The following is a 23,306-nucleotide window of genomic DNA, read 5'->3' on the forward strand; positions in this document are numbered from 1 at the left end:
CAGTTTTATGTAAGTTTGTTTACAAGAAAAACACATCCAGAGTATGGCGTGCCACAGACAAAGCACAGCCTCTTTCTTCTCCTTCTCTCTCGCTCTGCCAGTGAAGTCTGGAGCCTGCCTCCCCCAGTTCGTCTCTGGGCATACTGCCAAACCTTCGCACTGAAATGTCAGGAATGCCAGCCATCTTTAATGGCTGCCTGCCTGGCCCCCTCCTTCTGATCCTTCATTCCATAGCGTGGTGATCTAGTTGCAGAGAGAAGCCTGTAGCATGCTCTCTAATGAGGAGAGTGCGCATCCTGGCCAGCTCATCCAGTAAGTCCCCATTAAGCCCGGCTCGATACAACGCCACGAGGGGCTTCTCCCCCCACTCCAGCTGTTGCCACCACATATTGAACTCCGCCCTATATTGAATCACTGTTCTACTCCCCTGCCTCAAATTAAGCAATTGCGTGGAAGCGGCAGTCTGCCTCTGGGGGTCTTGGAACATCGTATGCATGACGCCAGAATCCTGCCTTTCTTCTCCTTCCCTTCCATTGCTCTTAAAGCTTCTCCACTCTCCTCATTCAGGGACTGAATGGCTGGCCTGTCTCTTCCCCAGAGGGATGCGGGTGGCGCTGTGGTCCAAACCACTGAGCCTCTTGGGCTTGCCGATCACGGGGTGAGCTCCCGTTGCTCTGTCCTAGCTCCTGCCAACCTAGCAGTTCAAAAGCACACCAGTGCAAGTAGATAAGTGTGGTGGGAAGGTAAATGGCATTTTCGTGTGCTCTGGTTTCCGTTACAGTGTCCCGTTGCACCACAAGCGGTTTAGTCATGCTGGCCACATGACCCAGAAAGCTATCTTTGGAGAAGCGCTGACTCCCATGGCCTGAAAGCGAGATGAGCGCCACAACCCCATAGTTGCTTAATCGTCCAGGGGTGCTTTACCTTTTTTACCTTTCTTCCCCAGAAGACACCGCCTCAGACTCTGGCTTATCTGATGGTCGCCTGGCTTCCACCACTTCCTCTCTTCCTCTTGAGAACAAGCAGATAATTCTCTGGGAAGGAGGGGTGGGCTGTCCTCTCTAAACTCAAACAGACAGCTTGCATCTGCAGAGTTAGCCCTTTGCTAGCTCAGCTCAATTTCTGAGGCTGACTGTCCTGCTGTGCTCTGGGGGGCCATGTTCCTGACGACCCCTATCAATCCAGCCACCTAAGATGGTCACCACACCTTGCTTCATGGGTGGGACCATCCTGCACCTTGATATGCCAAACTATACATTCAGCACCCTCACTATGTAACCTGCATCACAAATACCAAATGGGGGAAAGCATTTACAGCTGTGACTCCAGTGTATGAAGTTGTCATAGTTGAAGGATGCTATCACCGGATTCCCTTTGTAGAAAAAGTTTCCCTACATGGAGATAAGGCTCTGAAATATTTACCCAACTACTTGCTGGTTTGTCCCATCTATGAGGACTTAAGAGAAGTTTTGTTCAAATATTTAAACCTCCCAAATGAGAGATGGATTGGGTATATGATAAACTTTTTATTAAGGGACAAGTGCCCATACACCTCTGAAAAAGTGGTCTGTTCTGCCTTTACAGTGACGATTATAAGGAGAAAAAATAATTCTGCTTTTATCCTGTTTTATGTATTTTATATTTTGTAATTGCTTCAGCTAAACCAATAAATAATAATTGCATTTGTATCTGAAACAGAACTAAGAACCAAAATTTTATTTTCCATAACCATTTATTTTGTTTTGTAATGATCATAATGAAAACTTAACTATTTGTTAATGATACACTACAGGGTTCTTTGTAGTTAGAATCTACAACCCGCACATTTTTGACCCATTTTTCTCTGCCCCTTGCTTCCCTTTACCCCCACCAAAAGCAAAAAAGAAAGATCCACAGATCCTGAGCCCTGGGCTTCAACACTAGGCCTCCAGTTCCCCCTCATTGCCATGAATTTTGCAATACACAAGCAGGAGGTCTACACTGTCCTATTTACCCTTCATGTTCAGGCTGGTGTGAGATTCCTGAAGCATTATAACATATTTTTTCGGTAATAGAAAGGACATATCCCCCAGTTCCAAGTTTTCTTCTGTGGATGGCACAAAAATCTGTTGTTCCACAGCCTTGGAACGTGAAATCGTGGAGATGAATGGGGGCTAGAAGAAAAGGAAAGAAATGTTGACATTAGTCCTTTACCCAGGTACTAGGAGATTGTGCTTGTGAGGCTAAATGACAATTTTAGTTAGTTTTAAAATGTGTATATTTTAAAAATCTGAAAAATATCATAATTTCATTGGAACATGAATATACAAAATTTTCAACATCAGAAGTTAAGGTAAAAAAACACTCATATGTAATTCAGAATTGCCATCATACCCAAAGGAGTCTCAAGACACAAAGATTATTAGTAAACAGGTAATATTTATAAAATATAATGAAATTAGAGGATCTGAAAACAGGCCTAATTAACAAGATTAACCAAATCAAATTCTTGTGTGCATGTGAGGTGCAAAAAAGAAAAAAGAAAAAAAGGAGAGGAATTCTATCCCTACCATCTCCTGGGCATGTTAAAAGCCACATGCTGTGGCCACACAGCAAGATTTGAAAACAATACTCCCTTCCCTGGTGTGGGAGCCTTGAGTGTTTGAACCTGGCATGAGTCAAAAGTGTGATGCAGCCACGCACACAAAAAAGCTGGAGGTGCACTCCAATGTCTCTCAGGACAGTTGGATGCCCACTGAGGCTTCCTCATTGCCCCACTGTGATCTAAGCATCCAGAGAATCCTCCTTTTATTTTACGAGTTTCATGTTAAACACAGCTAACATGAAGTAGGTGAAAAGGGGGGACTGCAAAAGCCAATTAGGAACTCCTCTCAGAATTCTTACTCAGCCATTAGAAGAGAAATTTGCACAGCCCAGGCTATAAAGGGCAGGAGAAGGATAAGAAGAAAGAATGTAGGGCAGAAGCAGCTCGAAGGGCCTTGATTCTGCCTCTTCCTTTATGGGGCAAATCAACCCAGATTCCCTTCCCCCATTCATTCCAAATACCCTCTTCTTTTCAGAAAGGAGGGATTTGGCAAATTTGTCTTGTCTCCAAACAGCATTATTCCTCAAAACTATGTTGATAGGGAGGTATCCATCTAAGGCTGGATCTAGACACATCAAAAAAGCCATTCAGTTAAATGCATTACAACCTTCATACAAGAAAATGCGATTGACGAAAGACAGGATTCCATCAAGCCATCTGGTGTCACAGTGTTATAATGAATATAAAGTGCTATATCTTTACTAATGTAGCTAAATCATGACATCAGCAAAATGATGTATTCTTGTGGAACTGAGTATATCCTCCCTCTCTTTGTCCTCCTAAATACATTTGGGAAGATAAAGAACACATACAGGCAGAAGAGAGAGGAAATCCTGTTGTACAACTGTAAGTCCTTGCACTAATGGCTGAGTTAGCCAGATACTGCTCATTGTTACAGAATTTAAGGAAACTTATTACATGCCTTTTACATAATAAATATGCTTTTTGAGCAAGAGGGACACATTTTCCCCTGGACTGCAACCCAGTGGTGGAGAGATCCAAATGCAACTGGGGTGAAGCCATGAATGCACTTTTTACTTTTGTTCAGAAGGGTGTTTTATATACACATCTCTCTCTGAATCCTCCTTCTGGACAAGCGAGGCATTATGAGAGTTAAAGGAAACAGTCCAGGTAGGCAAAACATCAAAGGAAGGTTGCAGAGTGGGGCCAGTGAGAGATGTGGTCCCTCTCACATTTTTAGTAATATGCAAGGGAAAGGGAAAGGGGAGGGGAGGGAGAACAGGAGAACAGGAGGGAGTTTGCATGACCCAGCCAATGACTAGGCTCTTTCCCCCTGTCTGAGTAGCAATGTTACCTATATGAAGAGCTCCTTTAAAAACAACACACTGGGTCTCATTCCCAAGGCAGTCGATGGTCTTCTCACTTTCACACTCTGCGGTTCCTTTGGAGAAGCAGGTTGGGCACTTCAGGCCATTTTCAGTCAGAACGCTGTGATCAGGAACTGCCAAAATCAAAAGAATAATGAGCATGTTAATGGTTTTATCTGTTTTTTGTACATGTATATTATATTATTGTAATTCACCCAAGGGCTTTACAGTTTTGGTGGGGAACCTGCAAGTATTATTGGATGAAAAGATTATCTAGACCCAGTCAGGGTTTAGGATTGACATTGGTACAGATTCAGGAGAAGCCTGGTTGGAAAGGGAACCCATCCCTTCTCAGGCAGAGATGTAGCTGCCCAGTAGGTCCCTCTTCTTCACAGTTTCTCCTCCTGCCTGCTTCTTCATCCTGCCTGCCTCTCCACCCCTTGAGAGGCCCTAATAGTGCTGCATGGCTCAACCCATATAGCCATCTGGGGCTGTCTCACCCCATTTGAATGAGGCCCAGGTCCTCTGAGTACTGCTGATTGACTACCTATCCAGCCTTTGGCCAAATCCAATGCAAAGCCCTAACATGTTGTGGATTTTAAAATTATACAGAAACTTACGGCTGAGAATTGCATTCTTACACAGTACCGTGTTGCAGCAGTGCTTCTTCATCTCAAAGAATTTACCATCCCCTGCAGTGAAGCTGTAATTGCCTGAGAAACAATTGTCGGATGACGTGCATTTATTCAAAAGTTGCGATCGGAGTTCTACTATGAAAAAGAAATTGAAATAAATATCTAGATCTGGGGAATATATTCAGGACTATTGCTCCTAAGGCACATTCATTGTAATGGTTCCAGTTTTCTTTGATGCCTGAATCAGGACCTTTTCAAACTAACAATATGGAAAGTATTATTAAATTTGGCAATCTAAAGTGAGGTGCTGTTTGTTTGTTTGTTTAAACACGTGTGCACTGCTATAACATAAAAGGAAAAAATATCAAAATGTTTTTCAGTAATAATACATAAGAGATACAATAAAAACAACATTAAAAGTAAATAGATAGATATCAATTAACCAGTGTGGTGTTGAATGGTCTCTTTAAATTTGAAGGTTCATTATTGTTCCACAAGATGTGTATTTCTTTAAGGGCCAGAGCAAATAACGTGACCTAGTTTTACAGCTGTGAAGCAGCTTTCTCACTCCCTTGGTGGATGGGTCATGCTTATTGATATATTATAATTAATGTAAAAGGAGTTTTTGTTATTAAAACCTAGCAAAAGTTATATTTGTGTTCCTTGTAATGTGTGGTCTCCCCAGCATGCTTTCTGCAGCGCAACTAATCTGCAAATAGCCAACATGTGGAAAGATCTATTCTTAATGATCTGCATAGCCCTGGTGGAACAGAATAGTTTTCTGCAGGCATTTATGAGTTCAGCTCTCTGCCACAAGCAGTAGTCTCTTGCCTCCTTAATCCATAGGACCAACCTCTGTTTTTATGTTTGCAATTAATTTGTATAATGCTTTAAATTTGGAATGTATGTAGAAATTCATTTCACATCAAATTTCTAGCACGAGGACTCATGCCTTCTCCTATACATCCGACAATACATCTGACATACACTGCACTCTAGCTGCTAATCGATCATAACAATTTGCAGGTTCGGGGCATTCTTCACTGAACTCCTGTTGTTGAACACAAGACACTTGGCAAGACACTTGCATTTCACCAACCTTAGTGCCCACTTGCCCCTCTCCCTCCAAAAATGTAGCAGTGATGTTGGAACAAATGGTCAAGTGAGCACCACCATCCCACCCAGGATTGTCCCAAGGCATTTTGGCACCTCAGACAAACCAGAAATGGCACCCATGTCCTCCAGGGAAGAAGGGGTGGGTTAATCAGGAACAAGCAAGAAGAAGAGGAGGAGGAGGAGTTTGGATTTGATATCCCGCTTTATTACTACCCGAAGGAGTCTCAAAGCGGTTAACATTCTCCTTTCCCTTCCTCCCCCACAACAAAAACACACTGTGAGGTGAGTGGGGCTGAGAAGTGTGACTGGCCCAAGGTCACCCAGCAGCTCCACGTGGAGGAGCGGAGACGTGAACCTGGTTCACCAGATTACGAGTCTACTGCTCTTAACCACTACACCACACTGGCAAGGGGATCAAATCAACCAATGCCTGAAGTATGAAAGAAGTTCGTCAGGTGGAGGGTCCCATACTGAATCAAGCTGGATAACAGAACCCCTTTGTAATAGGCAAACTGCAAGAATACTTAATGTTGGTTCCTTCCTAATCATTTCATCACTGAAAGTTATTTCAAAATTACTTGAGGGGGGAGGGGGAGCCATGAAAGTGTGAAGCCCCTCCATTTCCCATCCCAATTGCTCAGCTTTTGATTAGTTTTTTATAGATCTGTGAAAGGACTCTCAATTTCAATGTCATTTATGGCAAAGGGAATATTCAGTTTATATTCTAGTTTTATTGTCTAGTTTGATAACCAAAACTAAATTGGAGTTCATTGTTTTGGGTCAATAGGGATTTCTGGTTGATACAAATCAAGTTCTCCAAGCTTGGAGATAAGCACGCAGATTCAGCCACTGGTTGTGATCAGGTGATGTTAGATTCCCCATTTTCATATACAAGCCATTGCTTACTTCAGGATTGGGAAGCTATGACCCTCTGTCGGAATATCAAGCCTTATCAGAGGAATTGGCCCTTCTCCAGGCACCCGGCTTGATTCCTTGCGACTCCCGGCAAGATCAGGCGAGATCTCAATCGGCGATCCTCCTCAACGTGAGAAGAACACACCACTCCTCCCCTCCATCCCCAGGGAGGGGAAAGAGAGAGACAGAAATGTATTTACATGCCTTTATTCCTGTCTTTCCAGCAGTACAGAGAAAACGTGACTGCACTCTCTCATCACCAACAGCAGAGAGAGAAAACTCCTCCCATGAACTTCCAGTACAGATCATGTGACACTCTGAGCTAACATCCGGTGCTCAGTACACTGAATAGACTGTCCTTTGTTCCCACGGTACAGTCCCAAAACATCAACATCCTGTTTGGCTTTCCAGCCACCTGGAGCTCGCTGCTGCATTGCTCCTTTTTCGTAACATCCTCCCCCAAAAGAATCAATGCGTGTTGCGGCAAGCAAAGCGTGATCCAGAGAAGAAAACAAACAGTTGTTATACACATAACACTCCCCTGTTGTTACAGTTCCACCCTTGGAACTCCTCGCCACTGGTTTCCCCAGTGTACCTCTCTGGTTGTCTGGCTTCCAAGGAATGAGCGCATCTGCATTACCTTGGCTAGCAACTCTCTGTTGTGTCTTTGTCTCTGACTTAGACACAGCTCCAACCTGTCCTCGGTTGTGTACAACAGCAACACATGCAACAGCTAAGTTAGCAAACTCTTTTGAGTACCTCTTGGGTGGTACACCCTTTGTAACTCTCTCAGACCTTCGTATGAGGTGCTGATTCTCTCTGCTCACTGGTTCAGTCTCAGGACTCTTTGGAGAACCAGTTCCAATGGTAAACATGTTACGAAAAAGGAGCAATGCAGAAGCAAGCACCAGGTGGCTGGAATGGTAAACAGGATATGGATGTTATTGGATTGTCCCGTGGGAAACTGGGTCTGTCTGTAAAGTGCTCTGAGAGCCGGATGTTACCTCAGAGCAGCACATGACCCTGTACTGGAAGTACATGGGTGGAGTTTATTCTCTCTCTGCGTTGGGAAGCAGAGTGTGCAGACATGTTTTCTCTGTACTGGTGAAAGACAGGAATAAAGACATGTAGATATATTTCTGTCTGTCTCTCTCCCCCTCCCTGGGAGAGGAGTGGGGGGAGTGGTGTGTTCTCCTTCACGTTGAGGAGAATCGCCGATTGGAGACCTCCTTTGATCTTGCCGGGAGTCGAAGACGGGAGGTCATAAGGAATCAAGCCGGGCACCTGGAGGGTGGCCAAATTCCTCTGGACTAAGAGCTAAGCTGGGGGCTCTGACTTTTGGCTTGAAATCCCGACAACTGGTAGCAGATCGATGGTTATCTGATCTATGAGAATCTGCATGAGAGGTGAGAGGTCGATGAATCGTTGCCATCCTCTGCACCTAAGGAGATAAAGAAAGCGTCTGCCTGCAGCCAGAAGCTGAAACAGACAGCTGGACACCGAGAGGAGTGTGTTTCAAGGCAACGGAGCCTGAAAAAAAAGGTATGCTGCATTTCGGGCAAGAGAGAATGAACGCAGAAAGATTTATTTTCTGGTTCACAAGCTGCGTAAGAAAACAGCTCTGAAAGAGCAAGCTTGCATACCAGGAATTCCTGTGGTTTAGATAAGGAGTTCCGTCCTGAGCAGGTTGCTAGGCAACGTCTGCCAGTTACTGAGTGGCCTAAAAAGAGCCTGGGAAATCGAAAGTGTATCTGCGCAGCTGGGCAAGGTTTTTGAAAACAGCCCAAAGGCAAGCCTGCCAGTGAAGCAGTAAACAAAGACTTTTGGAGTTTTACTGGCTTGAAAAGTGAAAGCTGGCTTGAGATTGAGTGTACAGCTGACCCTTGGATTCAGCATGGATGCCAAGAAGGGGGGAGTGCCCCTGGGTGCCGTGGTTCTAGAAGAACACAGCCGGCATGCTGCACTGGAAGTAAAGGACAGGGGGAGGGAGGAACGGAGTTCTAATTCCCCCACCGATGAGGCTACTGGAAAGGATGCTGTAGCTTTGAATGCTGTGCAGTGTTACAGTTGTGGACAGGCTGGGCATCTTCAGCGGAGCTGTAAGAAGCCACGTCAGCCAAAAGGAGCGAAGGGCCGCTCAGCAAAGCCTGAGGCGTCAGGCAAAGGTCACACCAAGACTTCGGTGAAACCTGGAAAAGCTTTGATGGCGAAAGGAACCACGCCAGACGTTGGGAACTCGTTTGTTATTGACACGGGCGCGACAGTTCATATGTCTCCACACAAAGAACTCTTTTCATCGTTTAAGAAGCAAAGCTTCGCTGTGAAACAGGCCAACGGTCAGGAGCTAGAAGCGGCCGGCGTGGGGACTGTCTATTTTAAGAGTCTGGACTTGACAATAAACAATGTTTACTTGGTTCCTGAATTGAAGTTCAATCTGCTGAGTGTTTCGCAGATTGCAAAGAAAGGACTGAAACTGTCCTACGATGCTGAGAGCTGCGAGATCTACAAAGATGGAGAGTTATTTCTTTCAGCCAGGGAGAAGGATGGACTTTATTTGTTGACTTTTGACCAAAGTGATTACATGGAATGTAATTCATCTGTGTCTAACCTAGTTTCTCTTGCAGGTGTGAGCAAGAAGAAGACCGGAGTCAACAGAGCATTTCAGCGGGTGTATGCTGATGTGATTGGTCCTCTAGAACCATCTAGAGGCAATGCAAGATATTATCTTGTGTGTGTGGATCATTTCTCTAACTATGTCTGGGTTTATGTGTTGAGAAAGCCAAAGGAAGCCTTGGAGAGGTTTCAGGAGTTTTATGACAAAGTTAAGAGTATGCATGATGCTAACATTGATTGTCTATTCACAGATGAGAAGCAGATTTTTCTTTTACAGGATTTCCAGAGGTTCCTGCAGAAGAAGGGAATAAGACACAAGGTTTCTGTTTCAGCGGAAGCGTGGAACAGGGGTGTCTGTGTACGGGTGAACAGAGAATTGCAAAAGGGGATGGAAGCGCAATTGCTTAGTTCACATCTGCCACATGAGTTCTGGGCCGAGTCTCTAATGTCGTATTGTTATACGAAGATGAGAAAGGTTTCAAAAGAGTTGGGAAGTTCTCCTTTTGAGAAACTGTTCCACAGAAAACCTTCTGTTGCCCATTTCAAGGTTTTTGGGTCTCATGTGAGAACAGAAGCTCCAGGTGGAGTAAAGAATGCCAGAGGCATTTTTGTGGGGTATGAAAAGGGTCTCTACAGAGTAATTTTGTCTGAATCTGGTCAGGTGATTCTCACAAAATTTCTAGAGAGTGCTCCTGAACAGGAGAGAGTGATAGTACACACATTTCCCACTGATGACGATTCAGATGATGATGATTTCACTGATTTCAGCTGTACAGAAAGTGATGACACTGATAGCTCGGAGAGCTCAGTTGTCACAGTCATTCAGAGGAAGTCTCACACAATGGATAGGCCTTCACAACTGAAGGATGAACCACTGTTTACCATTGGAACTGGTTCTCCAAAGAGTCCTGAGACTGGACCAGTGAGCAGAGAGGATCAGCACCTCATACGTAGGTCTGAGAGAGTTACAAAGGGTCAACCACCCAAGAGGTACTCAAAAGAGTTTGCTAACTTAGCTGTTGCATGTGTTGCTGTTGTAAACAACCGAGGACAGGTTGGAGCTGTGTCTAAGTCAGAGACAAAGACACAACAGAGAGTTGCTAGCCAAGGTAATGCAGATGCATTCATTCCTTGGAAACCAGACAACCAGAGAGGTACACTGGGGAAACCAGTGGCGGGGAGTTCCAAGGGTGGAACTGAAACAACAGGGGAGTGTTATGTGTATAACAACTGTTTGTTTTCTTCTCTGGATCATGCTTTGCTTGCTGCAACACGCATTGATTCTTTTGGGGGAGGATGTTACGAAAAAGGAGCAATGCAGAAGCAAGCACCAGGTGGCTGGAATGGTAAACAGGATATGGATGTTATTGGATTGTCCCGTGGGAAACTGGGTCTGTCTGTAAAGTGCTCTGAGAGCCGGATGTTACCTCAGAGCAGCACATGACCCTGTACTGGAAGTACATGGGTGGAGTTTATTCTCTCTCTGCGTTGGGAAGCAGAGTGTGCAGACATGTTTTCTCTGTACTGGTGAAAGACAGGAATAAAGACATGTAGATATATTTCTGTCTGTCTCTCTCCCCCTCCCTGGGAGAGGAGTGGGGGGGAGTGGTGTGTTCTCCTTCACGTTGAGGAGAATCGCCGATTGGAGACCTCCTTTGATCTTGCCGGGAGTCGAAGACGGGAGGTCATAAGGAATCAAGCCGGGCACCTGGAGGGTGGCCAAATTCCTCTGGACTAAGAGCTAAGCTGGGGGCTCTGACTTTTGGCTTGAAATTCCGACAAAACAGTGGTTCATCCTTCACCTGTGAAGGTCTATCCATTGTGTGAGATTTCCTCTCAATGACTGTGACAACTGAGCTCTCCGAGCTATCACTGTCGCTCTCAGTACCACTGTACTCTGTAAAATCATCATCATCTGAATTGTCCTCTTTGGGAAATGTGTGTACTATCACTCTCTCCTGTTCAGGAGCACTCTCTAGAAATTTTGTGAGAATCACCTGTCCAGATTCAGACAAAATTACTCTGTAGAGACCCTTTTCATATCCCACAAAAATGCCTCTGGCATTCTTTACTCCACCTGGAGCTTCTGTCCTCACATGAGACCCAAAAACCTTGAAATGGGCAACAGAAGGTTTTCTATGGAACAGTTTCTCAAAAGGAGAACTTCCCAACTCTTTTGAAACCTTTCTCAACCACGTATAACAAAACGACATTAGCGACTCCGCCCAGTACTCATGTGGCAAATGTGAACTAAGCAATTGCGCATTCATCCCCTTTTGCAATTCTTTGTTCACCTGTACACAGACACCCCTGTTCCATGCTTCCGCTGAAACAGCAACCTTGTGTCTTATCCCTTTCTTCTGCAGGAACTCCTGAAAATCCTGTAAAAGAAATATTTGCTTCTCATCTGTGAAAAGAAAATCAATGTTAGCATTATGCATATTTTCAACCTTGTCACAAAACTCCTGAAACCTTTCCAAGGCTTCCTGTGGCCTCTGTAACACATAAATCCAGACAAAATTAGTGAAATGATCCACACACACAAGATAAAATCTTGCTTTGCCTCTAGATGGTTCTAGAGGACCTATCACATCAGCATACACCCGCTGAAACGCTCTGTCGACCCTGGCCATCTTCTCGGCGCTCGTTTTGGTCACACCTGCGGGAGAAATTAGGTTAGACACAGATGAATTACATTCCATGTAATCACTTTGGTCATAAGTCAACAAATACAGTCCATCTTTCTCTCTGGCAGAAAGATACAACTCTCCATCTTTGAAGATCTTGCAGCTCTCAGCATCATAGGACAGTTTCAGTCCTTTCTTTGCAATCTGCGAAACACTCAGCAGATTGAACTTCAATTCAGGAACCAAGTAAACATTGTTTATAGCCAAGTTCAGACTCTTAAGATACACAGTCCCTATCCCGGTCGCTTCCAGCTCCTGACCGTTGGCCTGTTTCACAGCGAAGCTTTACTTCTTAAACGTTGAAAATAGTCCTCTGTGTGGGGACATATAAAAAGTACATCCAGTGTCGATTACAAACGAGTTCCCAACATCTGGCGTGGTTCCTTTCGCCATCAAAGCCTTTGCAGGTTTCACCGAAGGCTTGGTATGACTTTTGCCTGACGCCTCAGGCTTTGCTGAGCGGCCCTTAGCTCCTTTTGGCTGGTGTGGCTTCTTACAGTTCCGCTGAAGGTGCCCAGCCTGTCCACTATTGTAACATCGGACAACGTTCAAAGCTACAGCATTCTCTCCAGTAGCAACATCTGTGGGGGAATTAGAACTCCGTTCCTCCCTCCCCCTGTCTTTTACTTCCAGCGCAGCAAGGCGGTCGTGTTCATTCAAAACAACGGCACACACCCTCTCCGCGGTCAAATCTTGAGCCGGAAGGGAACCAAGCTGACTAGCAACCGTTTTGTAAGTCCGATTTAGGCTGTTTATCATCATGAAGCAAAACACTTCCTCCTGTAGACGGAAATTGCGTTCCACCATCTGTTGGCGCAGATATTTCATCTCCGTCAGGTGCGCTTGAACATCTCCATCAGGTGCAAGCCTCAGATTGGTCAGCTTCTCAAAATACAGCAACGCTGAAGAACCAGCATCCCTCTGATGTGTTCTACGCAGCGTCTCCCAAATCTCTCGCGCATACTCTAAATTCTGAATATGCACCAATTGGCTATCTGAGACACACAGAATCATAGCCGTCCTGGCCTTTAGATTCTGTGATTCCCAACGTCGCGTTGGAACTGCAGGGATTGGGTTCTCAGTCACCTCAAAGACCCTCTGATTCTGCAGCAGGGCCTTCATCTTTACAGACCAAGATGAATAATTGTCATTAGTCAGGGGAGGTGGATAGGGTAAACCTCCCCCCTTCTTGGCATCCATTCTGAATCCAAGTCTCTGCTCTCACTCTCAAGCCAGTAAAATCCAAAAGTCTATTTTGGGTTGTTTACTGCCTACACTGGCAGGCAAACTGCACGCTGTTTTAAAGTCCTTGCTAAGCTAGTCAAAACAATTCCACTTCCCAGGCTCTCTGACTGAGCCAGTAACTTTCCACTTTACTGACAGGCGTTGCCTAGCAACTGTGCATACCTTTCTTCAGACAGGAAATCTTATCAACCACAAGAATTCCTGGTATGCAAGCCTTTGCTCTCAGAGCTGTTTTTCCAAACGCAGCTCCCGTGAACCAGAGAATGAATCAATCTGCGTTCACACTTTTTAGCCCGAAATTCAGCATACCTTTTGGGGCTCTGTTGCTCGGACATTCCTCCTCTCGGTGTCCAGCCGTCTGTTCAGCTTCTGGCTGCACGCAGACGTTATCTTATCTTCTTTTGGTGCAGAGGATGGCAAACGATCCATCGACCTCTCACCTCTCATGCTGATTCCCATGGATCAGATAACCATCGGCTAATGCTACCAGTTGTCGGAATATCAAGCCTTATCAGAGGAATTGGCCCTTCTCCAGGCACCCGGCTTGATTCCTTGTTGAACTCCCTGTCTGCGACTCCCGGCAAGATCAGGCGAGATCTCAATCGGCAATCCTCCTCAACGTGAGAAGAACACACCACTCCTCCCCTCCATCCCCAGGGAGGGGAAAGAGACAGACAGAAATGTATTTACATGCCTTTATTCCTGTCTTTCCAGCAGTACAGAGAAAACGTGACTGCACTCTCTCATCACCAACAGCAGAGAGAGAAAACTCCTCCCATGTACTTCCAGTACAGATCATGTGACACTCTGAGCTAACATCCGGTGCTCAGTACACTGAATAGACTGTCCTTTGTTCCCACGGTACAGTCCCAAAACATCAACATCCTGTTTGGCTTTCCAGCCACCTGGAGCTCGCTGCTGCATTGATCCTTTTTCGTAACATCCTCCAGATGTTGTTGGACTACATCTCCCATCATCCCTGACAAGTTGCCAGGCTAACTGAGGCTGATGGGAGTTCTAATTCAGCTATAGCTGAAGTGCTACAGCTTCCTCAACTCACTTTTTTCATGAGTGAGTTGCCCTAGCATAGACTTCTATATGCTAGTAGAACCCTTAAAGTTCAACAATCTTAACCTGGATCTAATCCAACAGGAAAAGACAAAAAGGCAGGAAAATTTACTTATATTTCTACGCAGAACACTGGCAACACAGGAATCTTCCTTGGAGTCACAAGTTGTTTTACCATAGCCATTGTTTGTCATTCCAGTCTTGTTATAAGTATATCTGCAGTTCAGAGGTAATGCTGAATACACAAGCAAAAGTTTACTTCATGGATTATTATGATCATTAACATTATTATTAGTTGGTTTTGCAGTTTGCTTAATAAGACTAGGAGGAGGAAGTGATAGTAAATTAAAACTTCTAAATTAAAAGGGGTTCAATTTTAAAAGCATTTTAACAGAATAAAGTAAAAGGAATTGAGGAAAACACTCATTAATTAAAACTCTCAAAGCCATTGCCCACAACACCGGTTTAATTGTTTCTAGGAAGTGGGGAGGTGAACTCTCCCTTTCCCACGACCCACTTTTTCTCCCATCCAGACTCTCACTTAAATACGATACATTTTCTTTCCACTGTTTGGTTATAAACTTACATCTTAGCACAATTAAACTATGGAATTTTCTACAAGATCCCAAGCTGAAAGACTTCTGGGGAAAGATTTATAAGGAATTGAAAAAAAATGTTGAAATATACATTTATTAAGGAACCAGAACCCTTTCTACTTGGAATAACAGGTTTGGAATTGCCCAAGAAAGATGTCAGATTGTTTTTGTATTCCACAACTGCAGCTAGAATTTTGTTGCCCAAAAATTGGAAATCACAAGAAGTACCAACAGTGGAGGAATGGCAGATGAAGGTGATGGACTTTTGGGAGCTAGCCGACCTGACTGGAAGAGTTCGCGACCAGAAGAAGGAGGAGGAATGGAAGAAATTCAAAGACTACTTAGCTAAATATGTTAAGATAACTTAAATAGAATTACTTGTGAGTATCAGATAGGACTAGGATTTACATATGTGATGTTGTAGAATACTATGTTAAGTTAAAATGAAAAGAAAGAAAGATGTTAATTGACTAAGTAATTTTTTTGTGAAAATAGTTTTGGAAAACTGCTACAATGACCTATATGGAAACTTAGCCAGGGGGACTCAAGAATGTTACCCAACAAAGTTAACAAAAGTGAAACTATTACAATTAGGATAAATGTTTGTTTGTTTGTTTTTTGGTGTTCTTTTTTCAATTTGTTTGTTATAAATTTGGAAAACTAATAAAAAAAAATTGGGGGGGAAGGAATTTTCTACAAGAGGTAGTTAATGCCACCAATTTGAATGGCTTTAGAAGAGAATTAGACAAATTGATGGAAAATAAGACTCTCAGTGGCTACTAAACATGAAGCCTATGTACTACCTCCAGTATAAAAAGTTGTATATTTCAGATATCAGTTGCTGGAACTCACAGTAAGCCAGAGTGTTGTTGCGCTGAGGTCCTGTGAGCTTCCCATAATCATTGGGTTGGCTAGTGTGAGGACATGATACTGGAGTAGGGGTGAACCAATCTATCAATTTAACTTACTTTCGGTTTCTAATTTCCAATTTATTTATTTATCTGCATCCAAGGCTGTGTACATGGTTCTCTCCCCCGACCCCAATTTTATCCTCAGAAGATTCCTGTGAGGTATTCATTATTTATCTCTATGACATCATTTATCCGGATGACTGTGAAGGAAAAGTTTGTTTTTGCTGGGGCAGGTTGGGTCCCCAAGTATTTTCTTTTTCTTTTCCCCATACCAGAAAAGGGTTAATGTATGGCACCCTCTGATTGGCCAAGGTTCCAGGAGGGGGAATTGAAAAGGAGAGGATTTGGAGAGAAAGGAGGAGTGAGTTTTGGAGGGAGTGTTGGGAGGAGGTTTTGGAGTAGGTTGGGATTGAGGTTGGGAGGATAGGTAGGAAGATAGGGAGTGAGAGTTGGTTCTGGGCAGAAGCATCCACTCTGAGGAAAATATCACATGCTAGAGAAAGGAGTCTCTGAGCTTAGAGTGAAGGACAGTGTGTGGTGTCCTGTAAGAGTATTTAGGCCAGGAATTAACTGGGGGGCTGAGGTTGAGGCAGGAGAAGTAGAAGCTGTAAAGAGACAGTCTACTTAGGTCTCATTCCAGTCAGGAGGGGAGAGATTCTTCTAGTAAGAGAAGACTCCCAAACCAGTGAAACCTTGGAGTGCCTCAGGAGCATGGTTGTCTAGGGGTGTGTAACTGACAGAAAGTACCACCTTGTTAAGAACCAAAGTATTAAGTGTGAAACAACTGAGAAAACCTTGAAGTGAAATAACATTGTAAACTGAAGAATCCTAAGTTTTATCGACTCGTGTCATGAACTTCCTTGTTAAATAAAATTGTTATTATTTATTTGAGCAAATCCTGCCCGAGACTCCTAATTATTAAGTTTTACTTCACGCAAATCCCCTACAAAATAATCTGAGGTAGACTGTGGAAATCCGTGGGATTGGTTTTCTGTGAGTTGTGTGCACTATACTTAAGTGAGAGGACGGGCCCAACGGTGCCAGGGGAAAAAGGGTCGTCGGGTCCATCATAATGACATCACAAGAAATATTCATGACTTAACTCTCTGCTACTTTCTCTTGGTAACCCTGCACTCCTTGCTCTCTGGGGTGTTGATCTGCACTTCTAACTCCCCTTCTCTCCCATGCTGCAATTTCTTTTCAGTGTCCTCTAAAGGTAATTAAATGTCCCCCATCTTACCCGGAGAAAGCAGGACCAAGAGGAGGCTTGCGCTCAGGAGTGCCTTCATCATTCTGGAAAGATTAGGAGACTCAGAGCAGAGATGGATCAACAAGGGAATTGGTGCAGGTAGAGGCTTACCTGGAGTTATTTATAGGCCATGGTCTCATGTCGCAGGTAACTCTTGGGAACAAATGGTTCAGTGAGGTCCGGGAATGGGTGTTTTTTTCCCCAGGAACATACTGAAATTCAAAGCTCAGTGAAGGAATTGTCTATGATCTCATTAGTTGTTGATAGACACTTCTCAGATTTCTTTTTCGATATAGATAATTTGCAATTTACAATGTAAATGATGAAGGCACTCAAGAAAGCAATTTAGAGCCAAATAGGCAAGGGCAAAAGCCCTGAAGCCAGCTACAAAATAGCTCCTCAAAATGGCCTCTATCTAAGGATTCCTCATAATAGTAATAATAATAATTTTATTATTTCTACTCCCCACCCCATCTGATTGGGTTACCTCAGCCACTCTGGGTGCATTCAAGCATATACAGAAACATAAAACATCAAACATTTAAAATCGCCCTATACAGGACTGCCTTCAGATGTCTTCCAAAAGTTCTATAGTTACTTATCTCCTTGACATCTAATAGGAGGTCATTCCACAGTGTGGATACCACTCCCAAGAAGGCCTTCTGCCTGGTTCCCACTAACCTCACTTCTCACAATGAGAAAATGTCCATAAGGCCCTCAGGGCTAGATCTCAGTGTTTGGGCTGAATTTAGGGTGGGGTGGAGATGCTCCTTCAGAAAAAGCCTGGATACTAGATCCATTCCAGGAAGGCTGGAAAGTGTGGAATGGGCTGTGGATGCAATGGAGACTTTAAGCAGTAAAACTGATCCTGCTGTCTTCGACGTGGTTTCCAGAGAGTGAAAAGAATGAAATGAGACGTCAGTAGTTCAATGTGCCAATGGCTGAGTGTGCCAGGTATGAATCAGCCACTTACACAACTTCGAGGAAGGTCTCAATTGGAGCCAGCAATGGCCATGGAGCTTTCTCTATTAGGGAGCTACACAAACATGGCTATTCTCTCTTTTTTAAAAAAAAGAAAAGAAAATCTTTTTTTATTCAATTTTACACGATTCATTTGAATGCAAACATTAGTGACAATCATCAATATTTAGGATTCCCTCCATCCCTCCATGGTTTCCATTATCAAACATTTTCTAGTGCATCATATATTTTCTCTATTTTTCTTAAAATAATCCATTTTTGCCTTAGCTTTTAGTACATTGCAAGCATTACTCAAATCCTATTAAAGTTTATAGTTCTTTACAGTGTTCTCTTAAGTAAATTGTATATTTTTCCCCATTCCTTATTAAAGTGACTATATCCTGGTTTCTGATTTCCCTGGTCATTTTCACCATTTTGGCGTTGTCCATCATCTACATCAACCATTCACGTCTGGTCAGGACTTTTTTCAATCTTTGGGCCAATAGTATCCACGCTGTGGTCCTCACATACATAAATAATCGTTTCTGTTCCTTTCGTATCTCTACATCTGAAATTCCTAGTAAAAAAGCTTCTGTCCCCCCCAAACGTTATTTTAAACATTTCTTCTGATCATTATATATCAGTTCCCAGAATGTTTTTGTTATCTTGCACATCCACCACATGTGGTAGAACGTGCCTTCCTTCTCTGTACCCTTCCAATATACATTTGAAGTAGTTCTATACATCTTTGCTAATTTTGTAGGTGTAACATCATTTTCATATAGTTCTCCTTCAATGCACAGCATGCTGTAAATTTTAAGTCCTCCCTCCATAACTTTTCCCAAGATGAAAATTGAATATTGTGCCCAATATCTTTTCCCCATTGTATCATTACCGATTTAACTTCCTCATCTTTAGTATGCCATTCTAGCAACAACTTATACATTTTGGAAAGTAACTTCACATTGCATTCCAGTAAATCTTTTTCAAACCTTGAAATTTCCTTACTAAACCCATTTTTCTTATCAATGTTAAAGACATCATTTAATTGATGGTATTGCAACCAATCTGTTACTAAATGTCTTGTATCCTCAAATCTTTTCAACTTTAATTGTTGTTCTATTTCCATTAGCAACTCTTTATAGGTTGCCCATTCACTTTTTGCATTAGTTTTTTTCAAGGATATTGCTTCCTGTGAGGAAAGCCACCATGGTGTCTTCTGTTCTAACATGTTTTTATATTTCTCCCATACTGCGAAAATGGATTTCCTTACCAAATGATTTAAAAACCCTTTGTGCACTTTAGTCTTCTCATACCAAATAAATGCATGCCATCTAAATCTATTATCATGACCCTCAAGGTCTAAAATATATGTATTAAAAAAATTATCCACTCCCACAGCCAGCAGAGACAGGACACTTCATAATATATTATGAAGTGTTCTGCTCCACTGACTAAGGGTATGCTTTGAAATAAAAATAACATCTTGGCAATACATTCAATTTCATTGCTGAAATTCTTCCCCATAGTGATAAATTCATCCTTCCCCAAACATCCATATTTCCCTTCATTTATTTCCATAGTTCCATACATAGTTATCCTTAAAGAAATTTATATTCTTAGCTGTCAACCAAACGCCCAAACAGTTCACCTTCTTTTTTTCAATTGTCAATTGTGTTGCTAGTTGTAACTCATTTTCATGTTGTTCTGTCATATTTTTAAGCAGTACTTCCATTTCATTTTTATTTATCTTAAATCCCGCTACCTGACCAAATTCAGATATTTTATCTAGGACCCTTGGTACATTTGCCAATGGGTCTTCTACGGTCATTACAAGCTCATCTGCAAATGTTCTCAGCTTATATGCTTTGCACTCAACTGTTATACCTTTTATTTCTTCTTCAGAAATTATATTCCTCACCAGGGTCTCTAATACTAAAATGAACAGTAATGGCAACAGGGGTCAAACTCTGTCTTGTCCCTTTTGTAATTTTACATTTTCTGATACTGCATTATTGACTATCAACATTGCCTGTTGGTCTGCATAACTTGCGTCAATTCCCCTTAGGAATGATTTTCCAAAATTCATCATCTCCATATTCCCCCCCCCCATAAAGGTCCATGACACGTTATCAAAGTCCTTCTCTGCATCCAGAAACATCAAAGCTGCTTGCTTTTCATTCCTGACTTCCAGATACTGATACTCTATTGTATCAATTAATTTTCCTTATATTATCCTTCATCTGTCAGCCAGGAAGAAAGCTAGCTTGATCTTGATGAATTAGCTCTTTTACGTCCTTTTACATCCTTCATCCTTCAACGGTTGTCCCAGAAAATGTTGTAGTTTTTTTAATAATATTTTGCTGATAAATCTGGCCCTGGCAATTTACCTAATTTTGATTGGTTAATTTCTTGTTGCCCTTCCTGTATTATTATTGGTGCATTTTAATAATTGATTTACTCTTTTGGAATCTATGGTAATTTACTGTGCTCTAAATAAATATTCTCCAGTTCTATCTTTATTTTCTTTACCGGCTTGATATAGTTATGTATAATATTTTACAAATTGTTGTCTAATGTCATTCGGGTTATCTATTATTTTTTCTTCTACTTTCAATTTATTTATTACATTCAATTGATGTTTCTTTTTAAACTGCCAAGCAAGCAGTTTTCCTCATTTGTTTGCATTTTTTTTTTAAAAAAAAAATCTGCCTTAACATTTTAATCTTTCATTCAGTTTCTTGGTTCACTAACACCTCTGAATCTTTTCCAGGTTTTTAAATCAATTCTTCCAATATTTCTTTCTTTTCACCCTCTTCAAACTTTTTTTGATAAGCATTTTGTTGAGTAAAAAAACCACCTCAGCACTGCCATGGCCATTCTCTCAACCAGTCAAGTGGTTTAATGCCCATCATTAAAGCAGAACAACTAATTTAGTGCTTTGGTCGTTCTACTGCAAACAAAGTGCTTGAATGGTTTGTGATGAGGCTTTTAAATTTCCTCCCACAATGGCTGAGACTGCCAACCATATTCTTCAGTGCGTGGCCATAGCCCTCATTTGCTACAGACATGTGCATAAACTGCTAATACTATCACATCCAAGATCTATGGGAAGTTGCTTGGTTCTTGATGGATAAAGGTATATTCTGAACTAGTGTCTCTGTCTTTGCTCTTACTTGATGTGGGGTCTTAATGAATTGGAAAGCGCAATGTACTTTTTCTGATCTTCCAGGCTGCTAATCAAAGTGCAATGAAAGCCTCGGGGTACTGCTCAGGTGACTGCTGCAGTGCTGGAGCTAGACATAGCTCAAGACTGTTGAAAGGTTCCAGGGATACACTGGTAGACACTGAATAGAATACAATGACTCCAAGATCATTACTGACAGCTAATTCAATCATTCTATAAAACTTCAACCCTCCTTGTTCCAGTTGTGTCAGATTGTTAGGATAGAGAGAGATACATTAACTCAGCTGATCTGTTTGATGATGACTGCCCTGATCCACATTTTCTTGAATTGAAGCCAGCTACCCGTTTGAAATCCAATCCTCGATTTTCAAAAGGTAAGAACCCTGGCTGTGCTCTTTTTTGCTCTTTAAGATATGGCAACCCTAACAGGAGGCAGTGATGGCTACCAACTTAGATGACTTAAAAAGATAATTAGAGAAATTCAGGCAGGGCAAAGTTACCTACAAAGGCTATGTTCTACCTCTACCATCAAAGGAAGTTTGCCTCTGAATACTTGGTGCCTGGGAATTGCTGATGGACAGAATATTGTCACAGTCAAGTCTAGATTTCAGGCTTCCCTGCGTTTTCTGCAATACGTAAATCCAAACATATTGAGAAAAATAATCAGACTTCCGTGTTGGCTGCCCGTTCTGCTGGAAGGGTGAGCTCTTTCGCTGGAAAGAGCTCCGGTGCTTTGAAGGTTGGGGAAACTGCTAGAGCGACGTGGTACCCCTTAAAAACCTCGGATTGAGCATTCCGAGGACTTGGTGTTCCTGCGGTGCCTGGAACAACTCCCTCACCCCCGGTAAGCTCTTGATAAGGGCTCCGAGAGCGGGTGGGGTTGGAGACGGAGGCACTTGGGAATAGACTTGTTGCCTTCATCGCATGAAGCTCCGAGTCCGGCAATCGTGAGCGTCCAATTTCTCCAAGCAACTATGATTGGAAAAGAGTGAGTAATAAATTAAAAATTTGGACATTCATTTGGAAAGGACGGGCTTAAAAAAAAAACGGAGGTCAGTCCCTTCCTCTGATTAAGAGACAAAACAGCTACATTAGCCAAAGCCATGATCTAAAATTTACGACTTTCTAAAGACTTTCAAGTTAACCTTTGTATTCCTCCTTCTAGTAGGGGGGAGATACTTTTCAGATTGTTTTAATCCTTGCAGACAGTTTGGATTTATGAGGTATTTTCTTTGTGGAAGCGGACTACTCAGTCGGGAAGACTAGACTCCATTGTGACATCATAAAGAAAAGGACACTTTCAACTTTCGTTTTCCTACTTGGGGAGAAAAAAGTAACTGCAGCTGCTCGAACTCAAAGGCTTTTCCCTTTCTCTTTTAAACAATACCTCTACCCCCAGATATAAATTGTAAATTCTAGGGAATTAAGAAAGGATTACAAGTTACAGAGACTGTTGACTGGTATATTAAGACTGGTGGAGAGGCTTGAGAAGAGAAACTGTCTGTCTCCTTATCTCCCCTTTGTATTTGAGACTGACCTTGAACAAAAGAACTGCAAGTTATGGATGGGGGAGAGAAAGGAGAGAGGACAGAGAAAACAAAAACCAAAGCAAGGAGGGATTCTAAGTCACCGTCTTTTGAGGACTCTGTGTTGCAATTGCTTCAGGAAATTAAAACAGAAGTAAGAGGAAATCAAAAGTCTATACAGGAATTAAAAAGTGACTTTGCTCAATTAAGACAAGATTTGACGCATCAGCCCATGAGTCAAGACTGGCGTATTTGGAAACTGGGAGAATTCCTGATAAATCAGCGACAATCTTAAATTTCAATTGCGTCTCAGCAGCTAAAACAGAAGGAATGTAATCTGAGATTGAGGGGCGTACCCCAGAAAGAGCGGGATAATTTGAAGGATTGGTTAATTGAAGAATTTGCAGCATACTGGGGCCTCTGAAAAGAAGAATTAAATTCCTGGATAGACAAGGCCTACAGATTTGGACTTAAAAAAGATGCTAAGATCACACATGACTGTATGGTGATTTTTAAAACTAAAGAGCAGAGAGACATTATTTTAGGCAACTATTATAAAAAAAGTTTAAAGATAGAGGAGAAGGGAATAATTCTGTTTAAAGATATTCCGACATACTTTTTGGCCCTGAGAAATAATTATACGGATTTGGCCAGTGCCCTAAGAAGAAAGAACATTTTCTTCAGGT

General features: G+C 42.5%; 1 protein-coding gene across 1 annotated transcript; it reads right to left on the bottom strand.

Annotated features, from left to right (window-relative positions):
- Positions 1-1,985: 1,985 nt before the first annotated feature.
- LOC128419205 (uncharacterized) lies at positions 1,986-22,199 on the bottom strand. Its single transcript, XM_053399630.1, has 7 exons — positions 22,185-22,199; positions 21,934-22,066; positions 16,939-17,058; positions 4,533-4,682; positions 3,900-4,046; positions 3,046-3,149; positions 1,986-2,153 (listed from the first exon to the last, which is right to left on the bottom strand). The coding sequence occupies exons 1-7, from the start codon at positions 22,197-22,199 to the stop codon at positions 1,986-1,988; spliced, it is 837 nt and encodes a 278-aa protein (XP_053255605.1).
- Between the last annotated feature and the right edge of the window lie 1,107 nt (positions 22,200-23,306).

This window comes from Podarcis raffonei, chromosome 8 (genome assembly GCF_027172205.1).
Source record: "Podarcis raffonei isolate rPodRaf1 chromosome 8, rPodRaf1.pri, whole genome shotgun sequence".
Taxonomy (NCBI): Eukaryota; Metazoa; Chordata; class Lepidosauria; order Squamata; family Lacertidae; genus Podarcis; species Podarcis raffonei.

Coding starts and splice junctions, on each gene's coding strand:
- LOC128419205 (XM_053399630.1), bottom strand. Junction 17,059..21,933: donor TTATCAAGAGCTTACCGGGG/GTGAGGGAGTTG, acceptor AAATAACTCCAG/GTAAGCCTCTACCTGCACCA. Junction 4,047..4,532: donor TAAGAATGCAATTCTCAGCC/GTAAGTTTCTGT, acceptor TGATTTTGGCAG/TTCCTGATCACAGCGTTCTG.